The sequence below is a fragment of the Mobula hypostoma genome, chromosome 6 (genome assembly GCF_963921235.1).
Source record: "Mobula hypostoma chromosome 6, sMobHyp1.1, whole genome shotgun sequence".
In the NCBI taxonomy this organism is placed as follows: domain Eukaryota; kingdom Metazoa; phylum Chordata; class Chondrichthyes; order Myliobatiformes; family Myliobatidae; genus Mobula; species Mobula hypostoma.
In genome coordinates, this window is record NC_086102.1 from 176844626 (window position 1) to 176863181 (window position 18556).

At 41.0% G+C, this 18556-nt stretch overlaps 1 protein-coding gene across 3 annotated transcripts in view; it reads right to left on the minus strand.

Moving 5' to 3' along the window:
* Positions 1-17121, minus strand: part of LOC134348631 (RNA-binding motif, single-stranded-interacting protein 1-like) — a 214486-nt gene extending 197365 nt beyond the window's left edge. For 2 of the 3 annotated variants that reach the window (XM_063052318.1, XM_063052317.1), the window contains exon 1: positions 16894-17121. In XM_063052318.1, coding sequence (XP_062908388.1) covers positions 16894-16959 — 66 coding nt within the window. In that variant the 5' untranslated portion in view covers positions 16960-17121. Of the gene's footprint in view, positions 1-16849 lie in introns of all 3 variants that reach the window. The other variant, XM_063052320.1, reaches the window with a different exon arrangement.
* Between the last annotated feature and the right edge of the window lie 1435 nt (positions 17122-18556).

The window sequence follows — 18556 nt, forward strand, 5'->3', positions numbered from 1 at the left end:
GGTGTTAACTTAGTGCAATTTTTATCGGGGTGGACTGATTGTGGCACAAAGTTAATGAACGACACCTAGTAAATTGAACTGAATTGAGATTAACTGAATATGCGTGGGCTGGTTTGATAATTTGTGGTTTGGTGTTTTATATTTTATATTTTTCACTTTTTTTGCCCTTTGCATGACTTGTTCCTTTTTTTTGCCCATTGGGGGTTTGATGTTTTTCTTTGAGTGGGTTCCATGGTTTTACTTTCTTTGTTTCATGGCTATCTGTGGGAAGATGAATCTCAGGGTTGTTTTCTGTATACACACTTTGAAGATAAATGCACTTTGAATCTTTGAAATTCTGGTTGCAGTGATGTACAGTAGTTTTGCTATCATGTAATCCACCAGAAAATCTGGTCCTCTGGCAGTGGAATCATTTTAGGGACATCTCAAACAAACTTGTGGATTTTACTTTTGGAATTTCGTAACTGGTATAGTGGGCATTTTGACAACTAACATCGACAAGATTGCCCGTCCAAGCTAATACAAAATCTTGTTACAGATTTTCCATTCCATAGACCATATTTTGTTTTCAGCTTCCGTGTAAATCCCTTTAGGTTTAGAAGCAAGCAGAGGGAGTTGATATTGAAGCAGGGAGCTGTTTATGGGGAGTTACTGTATCCATCATACACTGAAAACTAATGTAAACAGCAGTAAAGTTCAAGTTGTTACTGAAACATGAGATTTGATTTCCACAGCTGCAAGAGCTACATCATGAAATTACAAAGAGACATTTAGGTCATCACAGTGTCAGTTACTAGGTTGATTGCTCCATAGGAAAGAACTTAATTAGAGAACAAATGATTCAACTGCCAGGATGAGAAGGAAAAGAAACATTGGGACAGAAAAACAATAATTGATGTCAGCTCAGTCAGTTAAATTAATATTTGTGTGGAACAACAAAATGATATCTCAAAATGCTGCTGGCAGCTATGAGTGAAATATAATTCTTTAATTTGTCTAATAAGGAGCATATTGTAGTATCATATGTAAAGTATAGCTATCACTATTTGATTTCATTTCCATTTTCCCCATTGTTGAAACAAGCATTTCCTACATATAGTATCTGGCAGCAATAGCCCCAATCATATTGGAATTCAAGGGAAAACAGCTCTGTAACAACACTCAAAAGTTCTGTACCAGGCAATGTTTACCCCCTTGGACATTATCTGTTTAGTTAAACTTCTTGTTCAGCTTCCAAGTTGTCAGCATGTTTATCTGTCACTCAGTTCTTAAGGAACCAAAATTACCTCCAATTAAACATGGGGAGGACCAATTACACTTTCTGCCTCAACAAAGATACAATTTTCTCAACCTTCTCCTCAGCCAATATCTCCATCTTAACCTGTCTAGTTGCAACCTTGTTATCTGAATTAACTTTCAACTATTGCTAGAATTCAAAATAAATTTATTATCAAAGTACATATATGTCACCATATACATTCCTGAGATTACTCAGTAAATTCAAGAAACACAATAGAATAAATGAAAGACACACCCAACTGGACGGAAAAACAACTTGTGTGCAAAGGCCACAGACTGCAAATACGAAAGCAAAAAAATATATAAATAGTGAGGAATTAAAAGTTGTTGACCCTCTCCACCTCCGATCCCCTGATGAGGACTGGCTCATGGTCCACTGGTTTCCTCCTTCTGAAGTCAATAATTAGCTCCTTGGTCTTCCTGACATTGAGTGAGAAGTTGCTGTTGTGACACCACTCAGCCAGATTTTCAGACACCCTTCTATATTCTGATTCATCACCGGCTTTGATTCAGGCAACAACAGTGGTGTCATTTGCAAACTTAAATATGGCATTGGAGCTCTGCATCACCTCATAGTCATTAGTGTAAAGTGAGTAGAGTAGGGGCCTAAGCACACAGCCTTGTGGTGCACCTGTGCTGAGGGAGATCGTGGAGAAGATGTTGTTGCCGAGTTAAATTGACTGGGGTCTGCAAATGGGGAAATCAAGGATCCAAGGAAGCTTATTGAGTAGTTTTGAGGGGACGATAGTGCTGAATGCCAAGCTGTGGTCAATAAAGAGCACCCTAATATATGCATCTTTGCTGTACAGATATTCCAGGGTTGAGTGAAATGGCGTCTGCTGTGGACCTGTTGTGCTGGTAGGCAAATCGGAATGGATCCAAGTTGCTTCTCAGGCAGGAGTTGATATATTTCATCACCAACCTCTCAAAATACTTCATCACGATAGTCATTGCGGCAGGTTACCACGTTCTTGAACATCACGGCACTGGAATTAGAGAAGCCTGCTTGAAGTAAGTGGGTACTTCTGACTGCCGAAGTGAGAGGTTAAGGATATCGGTGAGCACTCCAGCCAGTTGATCAACACAGGTCTTTAGTACTTAGCCAGGTATCCGATCTTGGCCGGATCCTTGGGTTCACCTGCAGGAAGAATGCTCCCATGTCAGCGACAGAGACTGAAATCACAGTGCTGTTGGGGGCTGTAGAAGTTCATTTAGGTTTCTCCATTTTTTGATGGTCAAAATGAGCATAGAAGGCATTGAGCTCATCTGGAAGTGAAGCCTCGTTGTCAGTTATATCACTTGGTTTCACTTAGTAAGAGGTAATAGCATTCAACCCCTGTCAAAGCTGTTGAGTCTCCTCCAGTGACATATTTAGACCAGAATTGTCCCTTCACACATGAGGTGGCTTTTCCTGAGATTGTGCCTGGACTTCTTGTACCCTACTTGGTTGCCAGACCTAAATGCCACTGATCTGGCTCTCATCACATTGTGGATCTCATGGTTCATCCTGGGTTTCGGGCTGGGGAAGACTCTGAATGATTTAGAGGGTTCACACTCATTCACAACTGCTTTAGTAAAGCCTTCGACAGCCATTTTGTATTCATTTACACCCTCTCATGAGTCCTTGAACACAGCCCAGTCCACTGACTCGAAGCAATCCCACAGCCATTTCTCTGCCTCCCGTGGCCATCTCTTTGTTGTTCTTAATCTCTGGAGCTTTACTCTTTAGCCTCTGCCTGTATGCAGGAAGGAGAAGGAAAGCCAAGTGATCAGATTTCAGAAATTTAGTCTAGGCGTGGAACATTAGTCATTCCTAATTGTAGTGCAGCAATAGTTGGGTATGTTTGGACACTTGGTGCTGCAGGTTATATGCTGATGATAGTTGGGCAGAGATTTCTTCAAACAATCTTTGATTGAAATCTCCGACTATGACTTGGAATGCGTTGAGCTGGGCAGTTTCTTGTTTGGTGATAGCAGCATTCAATATCTCAAGTGCCTCGTTAACATGGGCTTTTGGCGGTGTCTCATCTGCGGTCAGGCTCATGGGGGAACGCTTCTGGCCAATAGAATAATCAGTACTTAATCGTTAGATGTTTCAGGTCAGGGGAACAACAGTGCGACAAGACCAAGAATGTTGTGTCTGAGCACCACTGATGAATTTATCACAAAACACAGACCCCCCCCCCCCGCCACCCCAACCTGCATTTTGCTTTCTCTGAATCAGCAGTGTGGTCCATCCTATGTATCAAAAGCCCTCGTGTCTGATCACCGAATCTAGCGCGTTTGGAGTGAAACATAGAACACAGCAATTTCTCATTTCCCTCTGATACAGCAATCTTGCCTTAGGTTCTCAGTCTTGCTCTCCAGTGACTGTACTTTCATAGACCATAGAACATAGAAATCTACAGCACATTACAGGCCATTCGGCCCACAATGTTGTGCCGACCATGTAACCCACTCTAGAAACTGTCTAGAATTACCCTACCGCGTAGCCCTCTATTTTTCTTAGCTCCATGTACCTATCTAAGAGTCACGTAAAAGACCTTATTATAACCGCCTCCATCAGCATCTCTGGCAGTGCATTCCACACACCCACCATGCTCTGTGTGAAAAACTTATCCCTGACATCCCCTCTGTACCTACTTTCAAGCACTTTAAAACTATGCCTCCTCAAGTTAGCCATTTCAGCCCTGGGAAAAAGCCTCCAGCTATCCATATGAATAATGCCTCATCTTTTGCTAACAGGGTGCTGGGTAGAAGAACTTTTATTTCTTAGCATTTCAGCCTGTCTTGGAGTCCATCACTCCTCCCTCTTTTCCGGCTCGGGTGATGTACCCTCATCCAATTAAAGGTGCCCTACCTGCGGCTTGAGTGTTAAGCCTGCTGAGTCCTTCAGAAGATCGTAAAATCATTAGTTCATTAAGATGATTCAAAAGTACATTGCTTTGTAAATAACACTATTCTTTGCATTTCTAGTCAGATGCTAAATGCATTTCATTGGCTTTGTATCAGTACTCGGCACAATGATAAAGTTGAATCTAATCTAATCAGTTTTGCTCATTGATCTTTTACCATAAATATATTGATGTCACAAACTGTTGGATTGTTTATTTCAAAAATGAACAGTGATGTCAATGTTGCGTCTGAGGCTCACCAAATATGGCGCCCAATATCTTACTTCCTCAGTCCTTGAATTAAAAACATACCTTTTGAAAGCAACAAAGAATGGAAACAGAATCAAATTAAGTACGGAGGCAGAAGACAATAGAGTGGATTAGGAATGATAGGAAAAACAGAAAAAAATGACAAATATTGAAAGCAATAAGCAGAATAGAAGTTCATTGCCATCGAAGAATTGTGTTTGTGAATCATCATATTGAGTATCAGTATTTAAAGTGTGCAAAAATAAAATGGGAAGCGGATTTCCACAAAGATCGATGCTGACATCATATTTTTCAATATTTAGATCTACAATCTGAGCTAGTCCATAAAGTCTTTATGGACTATTCATAAGCTACTGGAGTTATCTTCCAGATCATGGGTGTCTACATAGGCCTCCAATGTTGAATTTCATGGCAGGGCCATAAATGATGATATTGTCAGGATACAACATTAATTTCTAGCTCTAAATAGCTGCAGCAAGTTTAATTATTGATGAGGAAATGGTCCAGTAATTTGCAGGTAAAATGGTGTCACTCTTTTATTCTATAAATGATTAGATTTTTCTTAAATTATTAATAGAGAGCAACCTTAGTAGATTTTTCCAGCAGTACAACTTCCCAGCAAATTATCTTTCACCTTCAAGCCAGAAGCAACACAAAGTTTTTCGCAAGTGTTTTTCAGTATTTAAAGAGCCTGTAATTTTATGACCTCACAGAGCTGAATCTAAATTCAAAAAGCAATAATGTGTTATTATCATGAGAGAATCTACAGATGCTGGAAATCCAAAGCAACGCACACAAGGTGCTGGAGGAACTCAGCAGGTCAGGCAGCATCTATGGAAAGGAATAAACAGTCTAAGTTTTGGGCCGAGACCCTTCATCAGGACTGGAAAGGAAGGGGGAAGATGCGAGAATAAAAAGTGCGGCAAGGGGAAGGAGGCCAGCTAGATGGTGATAAGTGAAGCCAGGTGGGCTGGAGAAGAAGGAATCTGATAGGAAAGGAGAGTACACTATAGGAGAAAGGAAAGTACTACATTATTTTCAATAAAATATCAAAAGAAAGGTAAAATACATTAAAAGATAAAATGGATTGAAGTCAGATCTGCATGAGTTTGGATTCATCTGATCAACATGTTGCAAACGTATTGGAACTCTTGATTGTTATTTGATTAAATATAATCACTAAGCAAATACTTTGGTGCATTTATGGGCAGATATACCTATTAAATGCTCCCAACACTCCCATTATAGAACTGAACAAGAGAATAAGAATAACAAACTTGAAAATCAGGAAAGAGGCCTCTTTTAAAAAAAAAGCAGCGTCCCTTCATGCTGGAATGCAAAACCAACTAAAATGTAATGAAGCATGTCACGGAACAACAAACTTTTTATTTTTTATTTATTGAGATCAGACCCTCTGGCACTTTGAGCTGAGCTGCCCAGTAACCTCCAACTTAACCCTACCCTAATCACAGGATAATTAACAATGACGAATTAACCTACCAACCAGTACATTTTTGTACTGTGCAAGGAAACCAGAGCACTTGGAGGACACCCACGTGGTCACAGGGAGAACATACAAAATACTCTTCAACAACTGCTGAGGCAAACAAAGTAATAATTGTGAAATGGATCTGTTTTGGTTTTGCAAACAAGCATACTCTTTTCTGGATATTTGCTGTTAAAATAAAAAGTGGCTCCTTCATTCGCTGTCAAGCCATAATGTGGATTAAAAAAGTGATAAAAATGTTGCTTTAAACTTGTTTTTAACTGACTTATGCAAACTTTACATATTCTGTTAGATTCTAAACATCAGGTTGAATTGAGATCTGTGAAAAGAAATCTCACTTGAGGCTGATCATATAAGCTAAGTGTCAGCAATAGACCACTTGGAAAACAGTGATCATCTCATTATAAGATTTAGCAATTAATGGAGAAAGGTAAAGGGCAATCTCGAGTACAAGCTCTTAATTGGAAAGGCCTAATTTTAATGGAAATGAAAGGGAGTTTGGCAAGGGTGAATGGAACCAAAGATTGGTAGACCAGTAACAGACCTCTCGAGAGTTGGTTCAAGTATAGGCTAGATAATTCCCACAAGGAGTTAAGATACAGGAACCAAAAACAGAGCTCCCTTGACGACGAAGTAGATAGAGCAGATGATGAAACAAAATGCTGGATAATGCATGTCAGGTGAATAAGTGAACTGGAAACCAGTTTGAATATAAAGAGCTGAGAGGAGTGGTGAGGGGTGGATTTCAACCCTTCACTGCTACAGGCAGAAGTTCTCGCTTGCTTCAAAAAGGTAACAATTATACCAGTGCCTAAGTAGAATAATGTGAGCTGTCTTAATGACTATCACCCGGTAGCACTCATATTGACAGTGACGAAATGCTTTGAGAGGTTGGTCATGACCAGACTGAACTCCTGCCTCAGCAAGGACCTGGACCCACTGCAACTTTGCCTATCGCCACAATAGGTCAACAGCAGACGCAATCTCAATGGCTCTTCAACGTGGTCTTTGGATCCTCGACTTCCTAACTGGAAGACCACAATCTGTATGGATAATATCTCCTCCTCGCTGATGATCAACACTGGCGCACCCCAGAGGTGTGTGCTTAGCCCACTGCTCTACTCTGTCTATGCCCATGATTGTATGGCTAGGCATAGCTCAAATACCATCTATAAATCTGATGATGATACAACCATTGTGGTAGAATCTCAGATGGTGACGAGAGGGTTTACAGGAGCAAGGTATACCAACTGTGGAGTGGTGTAGCAACAACCTGACACTCAACGTTAGTAAGACGAAAGGGCTGATTGTGGGCTTCAGGATGGGTAAGATGAAGGAACACATACCAATCCTCATAGAGGGATCAGACGTGGAGAGAGTGAGCAGCTTTAAGTTCCTGGGTGTCAAGATCTCTGAGGATTTAACCTGGTCCCACCATATTGATGCAGTTATAAAGAAGGCAAGACAGCGACTGTACTTCATTAGGAGTTTGAAGCGATTTGGTATGTCAACAAATACACTTAAAAACTTTTATAGATGTACCATGGAGAGCAATCTGACAGGCTGCATCAATGTCTGGCATGGGAGGAGGGGGAGGGCTACTGCACAGGACTGAAAGAAGCTGCAGAGGGTTGTAAATCTAGTCAGCTCCATCTTGGGCACTAGCCTACAAAGTACCCAGGACATCTTTAAGGAGCGGTGTCTCAGAAAGGCAGCATCCATTATTAAGCACCTCTAGCAGGCAGGGCATGCCCATTTCTCACTGTTACCATCAGGTATGAGGTATAGAAGCCTGAAGGCACTCAGCGATTCAGGAACAGCTTCTTCCCCTCCGCCATCCGATTCCTAAATGGACATGAAACCCGTCAACACTACCTCACTTTTTAAATATATATTATTTCTGTTTTTGTATGATTTTTAATACATTCAATATATGTATACTGTAATTGATTGATTTTTTCTTCTATATAATGTATTGCATTGAACTGCTGCTGCTAAGTTAACAAATTTCACGATAATAAACCTGATTCTAATTCTGAAGTAAGACAGGTAAAAGAGGACTATCTGAATCTCATGACATTTAACATAAAAACAATGCAGATGTTTTCTGGAGGCATGCAAATAGTAAGGAGAATATTGATAAATAGAAAGTAGGATCAGGACTGGCAATGTTTGAGGTAACTAGGCCACCTGCACTGGATGACATGCAGGCTGGGTTGGTGAGGGAAGTGGGAATGGGTATTGAAGAGCTAACCATAGTCTTCTAATTTTCCTTTTGTTCAGATGACTGGAAAATGACAAACGTGTTAATCTGATTCAAAAGCGAGTTTAAAGGTCACTCAGCTTCGCTTGCCTGTTTACTGAAATGTTCCCACAACCTGTGGACTCACTTTCAAGGACTCTTCTTTTCTTGCTCTCGATATTTATTGCTAATTTGTTTACTATTATTTTTATTATTTCTTTTTGTATTTGCACAGTTTGTTATCTTTTGCACACTGGTTGTTATTCTATAGATTTATTGAGTATGCCCACAAGAAAATGAATCTCAGGGTTGTGGATGGTGATATATAGGTACTTTGATAACGAATCTACTTTGAGCTTTGTACTTTGAAGAATATGTCTGGCAATTATAGCCCATTCATAGAATCATAGATTCATAGAAAAATACATCAAAATATCAGCTTTTAAAATTTCCTATCCATTCAATTATTCAATGTTGGCATTTCTTGTGAATCGATAATTGCTCTTGGGAAGGTTCTGGTGATCAATCTTCTTAACGTAAACAGTCTTCGTGTATTCTCCGTCATCAAGAAACTTGGACCAGACACTGCTGAATAAGAAGAAAATGCAGTGTTTCCAAATAATTATATGAAAAATAACAAAGGTGAAATGAAAAAAAAATTGTCTACAGCATTTTGCTGAATAGAATGGAAATCCAGCAAAGATCAAAGAATTGTAAATCACTTCCAAGTCAGTTTGATCCATCATTTGTCTACTGGCCCTATGGAATTTGGTGTTGGAGTTCAAAGCTTTAGGAGATACATCTGGGGTATCTTAAGCAAGCACTTTTAGATAGCGTATGTCTCCTGCTGCTCGGGCAGCATTGGCCTGCATGGTGTAGAGGCTCTTTGTACTATTTTGTGGCTGTGTTTATGCAAGCAAATGGAGCATTCCATCCTACTTCAGACAGTGCCTTGGTAAAGGAAAGACCTTGGGTTATCAGGAGACAAGTCACTCACCATAAGTGACCAACTATTAGCCTGTTCTTATAGATAGTGTTCTAGTACTTATGTGGTTGGTCAGTGGTGACCATTGCTTCCCCAGGGATATGAAATGTGGGGGTCTCAGACACTGAGTAATGATAATGCCACTAACCGTTAAAGGTACGTAATTATATTCTATTTTGTTCGAGGTAATAACAGACCATAATATGGCCACAAAACAGATCATATCTAAATTTTGTCTGAGCTCTGGCTCATGCAGAACACAGGCAAGAGAAGTTTTATTTTTTAGTGTCTTAACCTAGATTGTGGCAAGGCTTTTAGAAAGTTGAAAATTTTGAAATTAAAAAAAGAGAACCAGCTCAACCATGCTTAATTAACTTCATGGAAGCCATTGATAAAATAACAGACAAGACTGATAGAAGAAACACAGTATATATCATCAATGTTATGCTAAGATAAGGAATGCTTTCTGTTCTATGCCCAGAACGTATTTTGGGAAATCTGATCACCTGGCAGTCCTTCTCCTACCTGCGTACAGCCAGAGGCTAAAGAGGAAAGCTCCAGGTATTAGGACAACAAAGAGGTGGTTGTTGGAGGCAAAGTGCCAGCTATGGATTGCTTCAGTTTGGTAGGTTGGTCCCTGTTAGTGGATCAGAATGAATACACCACAGTGTCAGCGTGTATCCCCACAAAATCACTCAGAGTCTTCCCCAACCAGAAGCCCTGAATGAACCACGAGATTCTCAAGCAACACAGGCGACAACAGGACTTCATTTCCAGGTGAGCTCAATCCCTTCAATGCTTGCTTTGACCGTCACAACATGGAGGGATCATCATGAATTCCCACAGAATCTGATGATCCAGTCTCTGAGGCTGACGTGTGAACTTCCTTCAGGAGGATGAACCCACGAAAAGCATCCAGCCCAGACAGGGTACCTGGCCAAATACTTAAGAATTATGCTGATCAACTGACTGTGGTGTTCACTTAGATATTTAACCTTCTGCTTCGGCAGCCTGAGGTATCCACCTGCTTCAAGCAGACATCACTTATTCCAGTGCCTAAAAAGAATGTGGCAACCTGCCTCAAAGACTGTCGCCCAGTAGCACTTAAATCCACGGTGATGCAGTGGATATGGCCCAGTACATCACGGGTAAAGCCCTCTCCACCATTGAGTGCATCTACATACAAGGGGTATGGTGACATTTCAGTAGAAAGAAAATTTGAAGCTCACTCTCTCAATCAACAAGATGGGAAAATGTTTACATGGAACAATTTACAATCTCACGATTAGATCTAAAACCGCTTCATACTTATACAGCACAGAACCATAAATCCCAATGAAATATAACATTGTATAATCTGTTTTCGGTAGTTTTGGTTGAGGGATATATTCAGGATATACAGGAATATTTTCCTTTCCGCACCAATCCCAACCTCACCATCAAACCTGCAGACAAAGGGTGCTGTTGTAGTGTGGCAGACTGTCTTCTACCTTGCTGAGGCCAGGTGGCAGCTCTCAGACGTCTCCTCTTACTGATCCCTTGAAGAGGACCCCACTCAGGACAATCAGAAAATTGTCTCCGACACCATCACCAACCTTATCAACTCTGGAGATCTCCCAACCACTGCCACCAAACTCAAAGTTCCCCTACCCTGCACAGCTCATACCTACCTCCAATCCAAGGTCCATAAACCCAGCTGTCCAGGTAGGCCATTGTTTCTACCTGCTCCTGTCCCACTGAACTTGTGACTGCATACACTGACTCCATTTTAACCACTTGGTTCAATCCATTCTCACCTATATCCGCAACAATTCACATGCTCTCGATCTCCTAAAAAACTTTTAATTCCCTGGCTCTGATTGCCTCATTTTCACCATGGATGTCCAGTCCCTATACACTTCTATCTCCCATCAAGAAGGCCTCAAAGCTCTCTGCTTTCTTATTGTCAACAGACCCGACCAGTTCCCTTCCAGCATTACCCTCCTCCATCTGGTGGAATTGGTCCTCACAACGATTTCTCCTTTGGCTCCTCCTACTTTCTCCAAACTCTATAGCCATGAGTAAGTGCATGGGCCCAGCCATACCTGCCTTTTCATTGGCCATGTTCCATGCCTTTCCTGGTAATGCTCCCCAACTCTTCTGTGCTGCACTGATGACTGCATGGGTGCTGCTTCATGCACCCATGCTGAGCTCATCAATTTCAGCAACTTTGCCTCCAACTTCCCACCCTGCCCTTAAATTCACTCAGTCCATTTCTGACACTGATCTCCCCTTCCTCAATATCTCTGTCTCCATCACTAGAGACAAAATGTCTACCAATATCTTGTTTAAACACATGATTCTCATGGTTATCTTGACTATACCTCTTCCCACCTTATCTCCTGTAAAAATGCCATTCCCTTTTCTTAGTTCCTTCATCTCCATTGTATCTGTTCTCAGGATGAGGCTTTTCTTTCCAGACATCAGAGATATCCTCCTTCTCCAAACTACAGGGTTTCCCTTCCTCCAACGTTGATGCTACTCTCAGCCACCTCTCCTCCATTTCTCGGACATCCACGCTCACCCCGTCTTCCTGCTGCCTTAACAGGGTTTGAGTTCCTCTTGCCCTCACTTACATGAACCTCTGCATCCAACACATCATTCTCCACAACTTTTGCCATCTTCAATGGAACCCTGCCACCAAACACATCTTTACCTCTCCCTACTTTCCACCTTCCGCAGGGATCACTCTCTCCATGATTCCCTTGTCCTCCTGGCACTTCTCACTGCAAACAGCAGAAGTGCTACACCTGCCCATACACCTCCTCCCTCACCTCCATTCAGGGCCCCAAACAGTCCTTCCAGGTGAGGCAACACTCCACATGTTGGGGTTACCCACTGTGACTCATGCTCCCAGGGTGGTCTCCACTACACCGGTGAGTCCCGACTTAGATTCAGCTGAAGGGCCTCAGAACGAAACGCCAACTGCATAGATGCTGCCTGGCCCATTGAATTCTCCAGTACTTTGTGTGTGTTACTTGGATTTCCAGCATCTGCAGATTTTCTCTTGTTCTAGATTGCGGGGGCTGCTTTATTGAGCAGCTTAGCTCCATCTGCAAAATGCAGGATTTCCCAGTGGCCAACCATTTCGATTTCTATCCCCGTTCGCATTCTGACATACCAGTCCCTGGCCTCCTCTTCTGCGATGATGAGTCCATTCTCAGGTTGGAGGAGCAACACCTCATATTCCATCTAAGTAGCCTCCAAACTGATGGCATGAACATCAATTTCTCCAACTTCTGGATTTTCTTCCTTCCTCTTTCCTTTTCTTTATGTCCCCACCCTGGCCCCTTACCTCTTTTCCTCACCCACCTATCAGATCCCCCTGATGCTCCTCCTCTTTGCCCTTCTCCCATGATCTAATCTCCTCTCCTATCAGATTCTTACTTCATCCATCCTCCCCACCCACCAGGTTTCACCAATCACCCTCCAGCTTGTCCTCATTCTCCTCCCCCCTCCCCCCACCTTCTTATTCTGGCTTCTTCCCCTTCCTCTCCAGCCCTGATGAAGGGTCTTGACCTGAGACATCAACTGCTTATTCATTTCAATAGATGCCGTCTGAACTGCTGAGTTCTGCCAGCATTTTGTGTGTGTTTCTCTGGATTTTCAGCATCAGCAGGATCTCTTGTGTTAATATTTTTCTGAAAACAGCAATGGAAACTTATATATTTTAAAAAAAACATTAATTCTGTTTCTCTTTCCATCTTCCTTGCCCGTTAAGAGTTCGCAACATTTTTTAAAAATTTGAGACAACCAGAATTTGCAATTTTTTGATTTTTCATGGAATCCACTTAATCAATTTGAGATCACCTTGTTTCAATACTCATACAAAGGATAATACTTCTGATAATCAGCATTTTTTTTTACCAAGTCCTAAGGATGGCACTAACATGTAATCTTAAAGTTACGTAATGTCATGTAATGTTCTGGAGAACACACACCAATCTGTTTTGAGGGGTCAGCTGTGGAAAGGGTAAGCAGCTTCTAGTTTCTGGACATCAACATCACAGAAGATCAATCCTAAGCACAAGAAACTGATCTATTGTGGAGAAGGCACAGTGGTGGCTGTACTTTGTCCAGAGTTTGAGAAGATTTCGTATAGATTTACAGATTTTCTGTAGATGTGTAGCACCAACGACTCTTACAGATCATAGGCGTGTACAGAGGTCCCAGTGCACAGGATTGTGAGAGTCTGTAAAGGGTTTTGGACTCAGCCACCCCCATCATAGCATAGTACTCCCCATCACAGAGGACATCTTGAAGAGATGGTGCCTGAAGAAGCTGGCATCCTTCACTAAGGACCCTTGCGTTCAGGACGTGGCCTCTTCTCTTTACTGCCGTCTGGGAGGAAGTACAGGATTCTGAGGGCTCATTGATTTACAAACACCTTCTTCGCCTTCACCATCAGATTTCTGTTCCAGTCCATGAACACATGAACACTACCTTGCTATTCATCTTTTGTACTATTTATTTATTTTTGTAATTTGTGGATTTTTATGTCTCAGGCAGAAGGTACAAAAAGTCTGAAAGGATGTACCACCAGTCTCAAGGACAGCCTCTGTCTCACTGATAACAGACTCTTCAACAGACCTCTTGTGCAACAAGATGGACTCTTGGCCTTGCCTTGTAATGATCTTCATTGTTCACCTGCACTGTACTTTTTCATTAGATTTTACACTTTATTCTGCATTGTTAATATTTTCCCTTATTCTAACTCAATGCACTGTATGAACAGTATGCAAGACAAGCTTTTCACTGTATCTTGGTACATGTGACAACAATAGGCCAATCCCAATAGGTCAGTGATAATAAATCTGACTGATGATAACAAAGGAAGAGACTTTTGGATAAAATGCTGCATGGGATGATAGAACGTCCATATGACAGTCAAATTCAAGCTTTGTTAGCTTGAATTTGACAAACTATAAGTTCCATATGTGGGACCAGGTGAAAACTAATGCTCCAAAATAATTTTTGATTTCAGTTTTGGAGATAATAATTTAAGGACTTCTGGCATCTTGTGAAGAAAGGGATTCATATAAAATTCTTCCTTTTTAAAAAAATAATATTACAAAGGATGAGAAATGAAGACACCAGTAATTGAGATATATTGAGCTATTGAGATACCAGAAAGTAATCTCTCCAATTACTGGAATTTCACAAAACAAAAATTACATTCTACATGATATCCTTTTTTTTATAATAGTTGAAGTGACAAGAGCATCCAAATCCAGAACGAAATTGACACACATCTGAATACTTAAACCTCTCCTTGGCTACTACATAAAATTGAGTTAGACAGTCACAATATTGTTGTCACATTACATCCAGAGATGAACTGTTGACTGTAAATCCTACTAAAATTAAGATTACCCATTTCCCTCTCCTAACTGCCAGCTAAATCTGCTCCTTCTTCAGCTCTGCAGCCACTGTAGCCCACAATTGCATCTTTGCAGCTTCTCGTTGCTGCCATCAGGAAGAAGGTACGGGAGCCTCAGGACTCACATCACCAGGTTCAGGATCAGTTACTACCCCTCATACATCAGGCTGTTGAACCAAACTTCTCTCAACTTTACGCCCTACCATTGAAATGTTCCCACAAGCTATGGATACAATACTTACTGCTTATTATTTATTATTATTATTATTTCTTTCTTTTTGTATTTGCACAGATTGTTGTCTTTTGCTCACTGATTGAACACTCAGAGTTTGTGTGGTCTTTCATTGGTTCTGTTATGGTTTTTTTCTGTTATGAAGTTATGGAGTGTGCCAGTAAACAAATAAACCTCAGGTGACATATATGTACTTTGATAATAAATTTACTTTGAATATTGTTACAACTAGACTTGCCTATTCCAATACAGCCCTGTCTTTCCACCTTCAATGAACCTTAAATATAACTCTGTTAAGCAACACACTTAAAAGTTGCTGGTGAACGCAGCAGGCCAGGCAGCATCTCTAGGAAGAGGTACAGTCGACGTTGTCTGTTTCTGAACCCATCACGCATCATCCCTATGCTTACAGAGTTACATGGGCTATTTGGCAAGCTTTTGGCTCACTGTTACAATGTTCCTGCTTTTTTTTTCAAATTTCTTTATGGATATATCCTTATTTTTCTAGACATTGTCTGCTTCAGCCTTCTGGGTTACCTGCATTTTTTTCCCCAATTCTTGGCCTCGCAACAATCCTTCACTTTCGGAGATAAGACTATCTTCATCTACAATCACGATGCCTTATGATCTCAAATGAAGGTCCTGAAGAGTCCCTTCTTTTCCAGTCTTGAAACCCTGCTTTTCGAGCATCTACCCTTCTGCTTGTTTTAGTGACCTACAGTTAAGTGCTGTCTGACGACACCCCTCTGTAAAGTGCTTTGGGATGTGTCACTATATGAAAGGCATGAGATAAATACACGGCATTGATGATTGTTTAGAATATTACAGTCACTCCAATCTGACCTGTGCTCATTCCCCATTCTCACACAGCTGTGAGCTGAAGAGAATGGCTTGGAACAATGTGCCTATTCTGCAACTTGTCAACTCTGCATTGCTTTTTGTAACATTGAGGGCTAGCAGACAATTTCAGATTTCTCCCAGTGCAAACAAGCACTAGATTGACTCAGTTATTCATTTATTAATGTATTCCTTTAGATAAACTATTTTTTTCTATTATTATGTATTGCATTGTACTGCTGCCGCAAGGACAACAAATTTCACAACGTATACCAGTGATATTAAATCTGATTCTGACAATGTCAACAGTTAAATGTTTAGGCAGGACCAACATAACCATCAATATTGGTTTCCTCTAAAATTCAGTGATAAATGTTTTCACAAGTTCATGAATATTCTTGGCAACATGGAATTTTGTATCTTGGGAGAAACAATTGAGATAAACAAGGATTAATTGCCATTTAAATGAAAAATGTAAATTGCAATAGAGCAGACATAAATAAACTGCAAACATTCAGTTAAATGTTTCAGAATCAGAAATGCACTTTTTAATTTTCCTGTTCTAAACTCTTCCAATTCACCAGATGGCTTGAAAACATTAGCATCGCTGTTTTGCTGAATTTAAACTAAAATGGAACTGCTAACTTCTTCCAGAAGGTATCGCCACCACCTCAGCAAGTTCAAGAAAGGATGACTTTGTAAAGCAATAATTTTAGTTTAACTTTACAAATAGAGAATCTAAAATAAAGTTATCTGCCCACTCTGAATTTAAAATAAGTTATCACATTCTACAGTTAACACATCCACAACAAAAAATCCGCCCATAACTGCAAATTAAATGTATTAAGCAAAAAGCGGAAGAATTTCAGAATTCTAACTACTTTTAAATTATCTACCTTTCCTAATGGCTGACATGATCCACAAAATATTACACATTAGAGCAGGAAAGTAAGCATAAATTTATAAGCAGAGTTGTGAAAAGATGTTGGCCTGGTTACTGTTCTAAGAATTCCGCTGCTGGGAACATGACAAGACTTCCTTTGATGACTGTACTGAGCTCTTGCAACTTCCTTCTCAGTCATTTCCTTAATTTGAAACAAAATCCTCGGTTCAAAGAAATATTTGCTTTGTTTTTCAAGATGGATTGTTAAAACACTGACTCACCAATCCACTAAACAGCAGAACTAAAGGAAAAGCCTTTGAATTACCTTCTTAGTCTGCTGTACACGGTGAGGGCGAGGGCCAAATCCCATCTGTGGCACAGACAGCAGCATCTTTACAGGCTTTGGTGTCACACAATCAAGTCGCACAAGGGAGATTATGTTGCACAGGAAGCAAGGCTCAAACGGTGAATCTACAAGTCAGCCAATTTGTGGGGGAACACCACATAACTCACTGCTGTGCACAGAACGTCACTGGCAGTTTGGTAGGCCTGAGTTTTGGGAGGAGTCTGAAAACCACAGGGCAGAGGGAGGAGAGGCAAACTGAGCTCATACTGATGAATGAATGGTATTCTGCCTCAGGCAGAACCAAGCAAACTGCTTCTACAGAAGCGATACAAAAAAATCATTGGTATTTTTCTTGCTAAAAGCAGCTAAGAACAATTTGATTGTATTGAACCTTTTAGCAGGAAAATTTGAAAGCATAAACTACAATCCGATCAGTACAAGACTAACAAACAGTGGTTATGCAATAAAACTGTATCTCTGTAAATGAAATAAACGGGTAACAGATTTAGGATACAGTTTACTAACACTGGAAAAGTTAATATTCCAGAATATATTTGGACACCTGCTGCATTCCTAAAATGAACAATATATTTATAGTGAGTAAGATGCGGAGATACGAAACGTAGCAAGAAGCAGACTTCTGGAGGAACTCAGCAGTAAGAGCTGTGGAAGCAAAGGGCTGGTCAATGATTCGAGCGAGGAGGTTGAGGAGAGAAGGGAGGAGGTGAGGGGGAGGAAGAGGTGTGGGAGATGGGGAGGTATGGTTGGGAAGGAAGGGGAGTGTGGAGAAGGGAGGGGCAGGGAAAGAGGGGAAGCAGTGGGGAGGAGGGAGTGGGAGAGGGGAGGGATGAGTGGAGGGGAATAGAGAGGAGAATGGGTGGGGGAAGGAGAGGGAGAGGAGAGAAGGGGAGGACCTACTGTTGCCTGTAAATGGTTTGTACATTTTACCCATGATCGTGTAAGTTTCCTCCGAGTGCTCCGGTTTCGTCCCATTGTCCAAAGACATACCAGTTGGTGGGTTAATTGGTCATTGTGAATTCTCCTGTGATCAGGCTAGGGTTAAATCAGGGTTGCTAGGTGACGTGGCTTGAAAGGTCAGAAAAGGCCTATTCTGTGCTGGATCTCAATAAATAAAGAGTGGTTGGAGTAATGAAGAAATTGGAAATATTTGATGGAGGGAATAAGACTCCCAGCAGATTGAGTGTGTGGGTGATAGGCAGGCCAAGGGGTACAATACTGGGTGATGGAGTGCTGGGCATGGTAATGTTGGAAAAAGAAGGATGAGGCAACCTAGGAGAAAGAGGCAGAAAGGATCACAGGGGTTGTGTGTTACTTGAAAATAGAGAACTCGTACCATTGGGTTGAGGACTTTGAATCTTTAAAATATGAGATGTTGTTAATACAATAGATTCTGGCTAATTGAGTCATTGGTTAATTGGGGCTGCTGCGTATTTGGGACAACTCTTAAAGAACAAAAAATAATCGAGAAAATAGCTGAGGTTCCCTTCATTTGTATGGGACACTTTGCCATTTAATTGGGGCAGGAGACTGTTGCCTAACAGTTTCTAACTAGCATCAGTCCTGTGCACTAATGTGGCTGTTAGACACCACCCTGTGCTTAGTGCGAAGAGTTTTAAAAATA